Source organism: Squalius cephalus, assembly GCF_949319135.1.
Source record: "Squalius cephalus genome assembly, chromosome: 1".
In the NCBI taxonomy this organism is placed as follows: Eukaryota; Metazoa; Chordata; class Actinopteri; order Cypriniformes; family Leuciscidae; genus Squalius; species Squalius cephalus.
Genome location: NC_137122.1, coordinates 21,956,531 through 21,964,975, shown reverse-complemented (window position 1 = coordinate 21,964,975; position 8,445 = coordinate 21,956,531). Strand labels below are relative to the sequence as shown.

The 8,445-nt window shown below is 39.7% G+C and overlaps 1 protein-coding gene across 1 annotated transcript; it reads left to right on the top strand.

Moving 5' to 3' along the window:
• Positions 1 to 1,313: 1,313 nt before the first annotated feature.
• Positions 1,314 to 8,379, top strand: LOC307164803 (proline-rich protein 36-like). The gene is made up of 2 exons (XM_079881932.1): positions 1,314 to 1,320; positions 1,419 to 8,379. Exon 2 carries the CDS (start codon positions 1,506 to 1,508, stop codon positions 2,241 to 2,243), a length of 738 nt encoding a protein of 245 aa, XP_079738058.1. The 5' UTR covers positions 1,314 to 1,320; positions 1,419 to 1,505; the 3' UTR covers positions 2,244 to 8,379.
• Positions 8,380 to 8,445: the final 66 nt, after the last annotated feature.

Here is an 8,445-nt window from a genome sequence, read left to right as displayed (position 1 = left end):
TATATTTGTCTTATTGTTTTTTTATGAATATATTATTTAATATTATTATTATTACTTTTTTATTTATTATATTTATATATGATTCATTTACATTTTTAAGTCCTATTCAGGTAGTCTATAAATGTATTTCAGGTACATGTTCAGTGAAAAATTCAGTTCTGCTACATTGGATTTTTTATTTTTATCCCAGTTACTGTTCCAAACAATCAGACCCTCTGCAACCCACTCCAGTTCTTGGATTGGTTTAGATATGACACCTCATTTATTTGATTACATACCTGAATTGCCAGAATGAAGCCCAAAATATAATTTGTTTGTTTTTATTTGAATATATGGTAGCGTATGCATATAGTCAAACACGAAACCTTTCATACTCCATTTGAGTATACTCCATTTGATAGTGTGCACGAGCACAGGCGGTCAACACATGCGCTCTAGAAAGTTTCAACCTTGTCCATTGTCTTCGCTATTTTTCTCCAGAAGTTATGACCAATAAACATGTCTCTGTATTCTTTTAAACTAAAGTTATCTCATAACCCCCTTTCACAAGTGCTTGTCAATGCGGGCATCTGTTGTTGTTGCAGTCTCTGTTATTTTGTTGTTGTCTTTTTAGTTTCGTTTTCTACTGTGGAACAACGACCTGTGCCAGTGTTGACACCTGGTTGAACAACTGATTAGTGCAAAACAAATTCAATGCACATCTGCGACCTGCACGTACGTGTAAAAATCCTAAGTATACTTTGGGCTTAACATTCAAACTCTGAAAGATTGCTTTACAGTTTCAGTTTTTTCAGTCAAAACTAACTACTCTCTTGAATCTTGCTGGCGACATTTTTGAGCTACACAATCTAACATTGTAGACTGAATATTACTTGAAAGGAATATTGAAAGTTAAATTTAAGCTCTATCCACAGCTTCTCTGGCTTGAGAGCACTTGGCGCATAGATCCTTTTTTGATTTTACAAACAGAACCCAGTATAAATTATTTTCTTTGGTAACCAACAGAATGCCACAGTATAGAATGTATTGAACACAGAATATTCCTCATGTGATGGTTTGCTAGTTTTTAAAAATATTCAAAGGTGTTTACAGGAAGGATGTGTGGGAAAACTCGATTCCAGACTTCATTAAGTTTTGTCTAACTTGTTGTTTGGTTTGTGTGTTTTCTTTTCTTGTCTGCCTGTTCCTTTTTCTGTCTGTGCTTTTCCTCTGTTCCTGTTCAGTCACACCCTTCGTCATAACAAATGCTTCTGTCAGTAAACGCATATTGCAAGTGCTCTTGACTGTCCACAGGGAAACCCTGGAACAGCATACAGACTGGTGAAGTTTCACTTAGCCAACAGGACAATGGTAACCATCCAAGACTAATCCAAGAAATTAATGACAATAACTACCTTGCTCCTCTGCCGGACCAACAGAGGCAGCTACAGCAGCCACAGCCTCGTATCGATGTCCAGCATGTTGATGTTTCTCCGAGGTTCCCACTGACTGCATTGGTGCCAAACATGCAACTGCGACGGTTAGAGCAGCACCAGCTGCAGTTGAGACACATTCGACGGCGCCAGGAGCAGGAACGGCTGCAACGCCTGTGTCTGGAGGAGGAAAGGCAGCGGCAGGAACAGCAAAGGGCACTGGAGAGGCAACGTCGAGAGCTGCTTCAGTTGCAGCTGCAACAACAGCAGCAGAAACACCGGCTACGCCGACAGCTCCTGCAGCGCCAGCTTGAGATGGAGCAGCAACAGAGAGTCAAACAGCAGCTGCAGGTGAAAGGGCAACCACCGTCTCTCCTGGCGCCCTCATCTGGACTCTGCACCATCTACGAAGCCATGGAGACCAGAGAGGAGGAAGAGGATGAGGAGAGCAGATCTGGGGGAAAACAAGGTTCTCCCAACCGGACTGGCCATTCGATCCCGACGGACCTACCGCTGAGAGTTGCCAACGGAAACCTTCGCCGACCGCCGCCACAGGAGCTGGACTGGAACACAAAACTGGACATGGTCCAGCAGCTGATTAACCAGACTCTGCTTCTGGCCGGGGAGGACGGCTGTCCTCCACTCCTGTACCTGCCTGGGCAGGGAGGGGGAATCCTCAGCCCTCTGGAGAGCAGCCTGTGGCCACACATCATGTCCCACTTCGACTGCTCCGCTGCGACAGTGGCTTCAGTTAGTAGTTACTCCCCCAGCAGCCAAGCCAGTTCCCCGCAAGGCGACTGGACTGTGGTGGAACTGGAGACGCATCATTAAAAGCCTGATTCCTCGATCAGCCAAGCATGTGCACAAATTATACAATATCAATCCCATATCCTAAACTATTATAGAAACTCTATACTGTTCAAAGCCACGTTTCCACCGAAATGACCCACAACAATTTGTCCCAGGAACTATTTTTCCCCCAGACCTGTTGCTGTCTGCATTTCCATCGTGGTCTAAAGTACCGATAAGATTAGGCAAATTAGTCCGGTGACGTAGGACTGCGCGCAACTTTCCAGTTCCCACTGGATTTCGTCCTCCTCATATAAGCTTAATAAAGCCTTAACCTTGTCGTTGGTCCATCGGTCGTATTTTTTAAACTCAAATAGCAAACAATCTTACTGCACGCACCACAAATTACTTTCAACCAATTGCTTTGAATTCAACCAATCAGCATGTTCAGTGTCCAAGTCCCACCCCCAAAAGTTCCTGAACTTTGAAAAAGTACTACCTCGCAAGCAGGGACTTTCTGAGGGGGAAATTTTCATCCCAAACTTCATTTAGACCCTGGATCCTATAGTCGAAACACACTCAGTACCGTCCCAAAGTCCCTTGTTCCTGGGGAAAGTTCCTGCGGTGGAAACACGGCTTAATACCTGCACTTGCATTATACCGCGGTGCCCAATCCTGTCTATGAAGAGCTTCCTCCCAGTTCAGTTTCAATCCTGCTCCAACACACCTGTCTCTAATTAAAAGGTTTTCCTGAAGATCTTAATTAGATGGTTCAGTTGTGTTTGATTAGGATTGGAGCTGAACTTTGCAGGGAGGTAGATCTCCAGGAACAGAATTGAAACCTGCATTATACAGATGTATGCTATTTGACCCTTATCCTCAAACTGTCATTTTTGTTTGTTTGTTTGTAATTAATGTGGTCTAGTCCATTCAGAATGCTATCATTTTGAGTCTTAGGGTTGCAAGCACTTCCCTGAAGAGTTTTTTTGTAGCATAAACCTATCATTTCTCTTCCTCAAACATATTTAAAATCTACACATATTTATGGCTTAATGCCAACATGAAATTGATAATTGACAACATGAAAACAAAATTGACCATGTTTACTTTTTTCTTGATTAGTCATAATGTGAATGCTTGTGAAAGATAAATAGTCTTAATCTTTTATCAAAATGTAAGAGCCTGCTCTGAATTGACTTTCCTTTTTAGCCAATAGCCTCACTTAGGCCATGTGGGTTATTAGTTAATGTTAAAAAACAAACAAATAGCTAAGCAGGCATTGTTTTAGGCCAGTGTTTCCAAACCCTGTGCCTGGAGGCAAAACAACAGTAGACATTTTGGACGTCATTTTGGTGAGTAGACATCAGTAGACATTTTGGTGTGCCTCCAAGAACAGGGTTGGGAAACACTGTTGCAGGTAATCCAGGCTTTCTTAGATCTTGCCAATAGTTAATGCAGTAGCCTACTTTATCAGTGGCTAATGTTAATGTAATAAAGCATTCAACAATCATTTGAAAATGGACTTTAAAAACTCCTGTTGTTTCAAGAAGGGGGAATTGACTACAAACTGTATCTCCTGTAGAGCCCGACCGATTTATCAGTCTGCCGTTTTTATCAGCCGATATGAGCCTGTTGCAGGTACGGTAGCGGCGTATATGACGCAGATAAGCCGCCGATATGATTTTTTTTTTTTTTTTACAGAACATATAACGCGGATAAAATGCTTGTAAATTGCGTAACTACGTAGTTTGTCCAGCAGAGAGTGCTCCATTGTTTGCTAATGGCGACCGGACGGGAGCGGCGCGATGCAACAAAAGACAGTTGAACCAATTATAATCAGTGATGTGGTTTACACTGGATGCGGCGCGACGCAAGCAACAAATCTCCGACAGTAAACTGATGACTAGTTTTGCTTTGTAACGGGCGCTTTTTCGCGTCTAGGGTAAACAGCTGTTGCGACGCGAGCAACAACGGCCGCGTCCGGAATAGACTCAGGGCCCTACTTTAACGATCTGAAACGCAAGTATCAAACACGAAACGCAAGTAACTTTGTGGGCGGATCTCGGGCACTGTTGCTATTATACCGGTGGGATAAATTTCTCTTGCGCCCGACGCAAATCTAAAATGGGTGGTCTGAAGTAGCTTCATTATTCGGCGTGGTTTGGGCGTAACGTGAAATAAACCAATCAGAGCGACATCTCACATTCCCTTTAAGAGCAGGCGCGCTTGTTCCATGGCGGATTGCTATTATAATGGCGGATTTGCCAGGTGCACGCCAGGAGCGGTTCACAGCCGAGGAGACCGATGTTCTCGTCAGGGCCGTAAAACACAGAGATGTGACGTTGGGGATGGAGAAACACACCCAAATTAGCTTCGGTTAAACAGGCGTATAATAATTTGGGTAAATGTGTAAGATAGATTTATGCCTATTTTTCACATCTTCATGGACACAACAATGATTTCCCTCGTGTGTTAATATTTTTCCTTGTAATAATGTATGATTTGCAAAAATGAAAACTGCTGCTTCTGTGTAGATGAGAGAAGCAAAGTTTATGCGCGTTGTGCACACTATGGCCAAGCATGCGCCCTTAAAATAGCATATGAATAACATGTGCAACGCTCCACTGACTTTAGACTAGGTTTTTCCTGGTCAGTGGCGGAATTGTTTTCTAAACCTGCAAAATAGCACCAGGGAACGTTTGCGCCGGAACACGCCTCCTCTTTGCGCTGAACCGCCCCCAGGAGTACAAGTTCACTCGCTAATTTACCGGCGTGCGTCTGTGGAGTGAGAAGTCCGCTGTGCGCGGGTGCAAAATAGGAATGATACATGCGTCGGTGTACAAAGTCAATTGCGCTGGGTGCAAGATAGGGCCCACAGTGTTTAAGCCCATTCTGCCTATAATGCTACGTTTCAACATCAAGCAATATTCTAATAATTTATATAATTCTAACATTTTATATAGGGCCATTTTGCATAAAGAGTAGCCTAGTTTCACATTTAGTACATTTTGCTGACTACTTATTTAAAATTGTATAAAAGTACTGTACATATGTAATTAAAAACGTTTTCATTATGGTATTATTACTTTTACTTTAGTAAAAAGATCTGAGTTCTTCCTCCACTGGAATAGAGGAATTAAGACTAATAATAGAAGATAATAAGGTTGTGCCAGTGACACTTTTGATACATTTATTGATACAAGTTATTTTTTATAACGTGACTAAATTAAAAGACGAAGTCATTAGTGAAGATTATGCAACAGTATTTATAATATAATATAGAACAGAACCTGCAATGCAAACTAGTTTGGTTACTCAATATGTCAATACTCAAATGTATCATTCTCATTCTATCATTCACCCTGCCTCCATTACATATCTTTGTCACACAAGTGTTTGATCCCCACATTTGAGTGATCATTGCAAAACGCATGTTTATATATACAGTACTGTGCAAAAGTCTTAGGCATGTTAATACCCCCCCCCCCCCCCAAAAAAAAATCAGTTATTTATATCTTTTGCTGTAGTGTGTCAGTAGGAAATATCAGTTTACATTTCCAAACATTACTTTTGCCATTAATTGTAATAATCCAGTGAGATTTGTGTATGCACAAGGAGTCTGACAACAGCCGGTATGATCTGATCTCACCATCATCGAGTCCGTCTGTGATTACATGAAGAAACAGAAAAAACTGAGACAGACTAAATCCAGAAGAAGTGCGGGAACGTCTCCGAGATGCTTGAAGAAACCTTCCTGCAAAGCTACCTGAAAAACTATGCGCAAGTGTACCTGGACAAAAGCCGTTTTAAACGCAAAGGGTCGTTACACCAAATATTGATTTGAATTAGTTAATAGAAGTTAAATCATAAATAAATTCAATTTGTGATTTTATTTTTGAAAGCATTCTCACTTTACAGCATTTTAACACAAGTGCCAGTACTTTTCATGCCTAAGACTTTTGCACAGTACTGTATATTACTGTGTATTCTATACAATACCAGTCAAAAGTTTGTACACACGAATGATAAATAATATCGGCCGATATCAGGCATTTTTTACTCCCTAATATCGGTATCGGTCGGGCTCTAATCTACTGTTTTTGCAAGATACTATTTAGAATGGCAGTATGTAATTGAATATGTATAATAATGCAGGAATTAAAACAAAAGTAAACAATTATAACTTTATAATTGGAATCAATTAGATAGAAATAGGAGGTCAAAAGAAAAGTAGAGCCAAGGGATTTAAACCTTATGATGGTTCATCAGGTTCCTATGGGGAAATTGACTGCAAATTCGCATTCAACAGCTTTTTTAGTCCTGGATTATTTATTTATGTAATTTATGGCATATTTAGACTTAACTTTGTAACTGTTTGATTTTCACATTGATATTGGTTGTAATTAGATTATGGGTAATGTGTTGTTGTTGTCTAAGGACTGTTGACCTCATGTTGCTGTGAACAGAGCTGCTTTGTTTGCTCTTCTCCTCTGGACAGGGAGATTTCAGTTGTGGGGAAACTCTTTTCTCCCAACATTCCTGAACCATTACCTCATTTCCTGGGTCCCTCTCGTTTCAATGGGTTTCCTGGGTTACTGATGATGTCATGGCAACTAGAAAAAAGGAGGTGTCTAAAAGACACATCAGGGAAAAATGGAGGGTAGGATGTGTGTGTGTGTGTGTATGGGACTCTCCAGACACAAAGGTTTAGTAAATTACGTGCTGACGATCTGATTTTCTTGGGATGCTGTGGATGATGTATTTTTACATCATTTGTGTTGTGTTGGCAAGAGTTGTGAGTTAGTATTAATCTGTCATATTTTCTACAGTGCTTTAGTTCTTTCATTTCTCTGTCTTTGTTCATTGTGTTCATTGTCTGAAGACTCTTTACCTTTTAGAAGCAGCTGAATCATTTGGGGCTAGACCTGTTTCAGACAGACTATTGACTATTGAGTTGCAATAGTGCCATCTATTGATGATGCACCATAACAGCAACTGATGTGGTGGTGGATTCTCAAGACAAACCACTTTGTTCAACCAAGTTATATTTAGGAATAAATCAAAGATTCATCTGTCATCCCTTTATAGCACATGTAGCAGCCAGTTAAATACTTTCTGAGGTTACCATTTCTGAGGTAAGTTAATAATCACTGTTTTATGTATGATATATTGTAATTAATCACTGGAGACATTTCTACAATGTTGTATGGGTGTGTTTAAACTGTTGGTTGTAGTTTTTTTTTTTTTTTTTTCAATTCAAATCATAATTGTAATGATAAATAAGTATCAGATACCAGCGCATATTTAAGACTCATTTCCTATAATCTCTTGTTTTTGTAAGATAATGTAGATGACTTAGAATGAAAGTATAATACTTTTTATTTTTTATTTTTATTCCTGCAATATAATGTTTATTTAATTAAGGATAAAAATTGGAGGTCAAGAGTAGCTAGTTATGTTTTATTAAGGGAGAGGGCTAAGTAATTATAATGAACTACAGAGTTGCTTTGAAAGAAAGACACAATAAAACTGCATTATTTCATGGCAGATATATTTCAAGATATATTTAATCTATTTAATATATTTAATTTCACTCCTTCACCTCTATGTAATCTATTCGTACTGTAATTTCCATCCTACAGCTCAATCTTTGTCCGGATTGCAAGTGAGTACAGTGAGTGTAGTCATTCATCAGTCATACTTCACATCTCATAGGGAGTAACCACTCCTGATCATTTTGTAATAACTAACAGTTTGTTAGGCTAATGTTTTTTTCTCCTACCTTGGCTGACGTTCCTGTGGAGGATATTACTACACCAGTTTAAAGGTTAAATAATTGCAATTAACAATTAAAACTAGCCTACTAAAAGAAGTTTATTATGCTATTTTTAGCCAGTAGGCTAGGTTGTGCTTGCAATATTTTGCTGACTCAGCCACAGCTAAGCAAGAATTACTTTTCTCGAGCTGGCCGGTGATAGTCACACTTGATAAGAATAACCCAAAACGAACTTTACTTTGGACAGCATGTTTACAAGCCATGCGCGGGTGACCACCATCAAACAAACCAAATGTGGGACGATTATAAGTGTGTGTGTGGGACATGTTACCAAACACTAAAACATAACCTGAAACTGTTATATAATGTCTAACTTAATAAAAACATTTGCATTCTGCCTTTCAGCTGATAAAAGTTCTTTGTTCTTTAGTGCCTTCCAGAAAACACCATTACATCACAATGTAACAT

Excerpts from the sequence above, each read along its gene's own strand:
- LOC307164803 (XM_079881932.1), top strand. The coding sequence starts at position 1,506 with ATGCAACTGCGACGGTTAGAGCAGCACCAGCTGCAGTTGAGACACATT.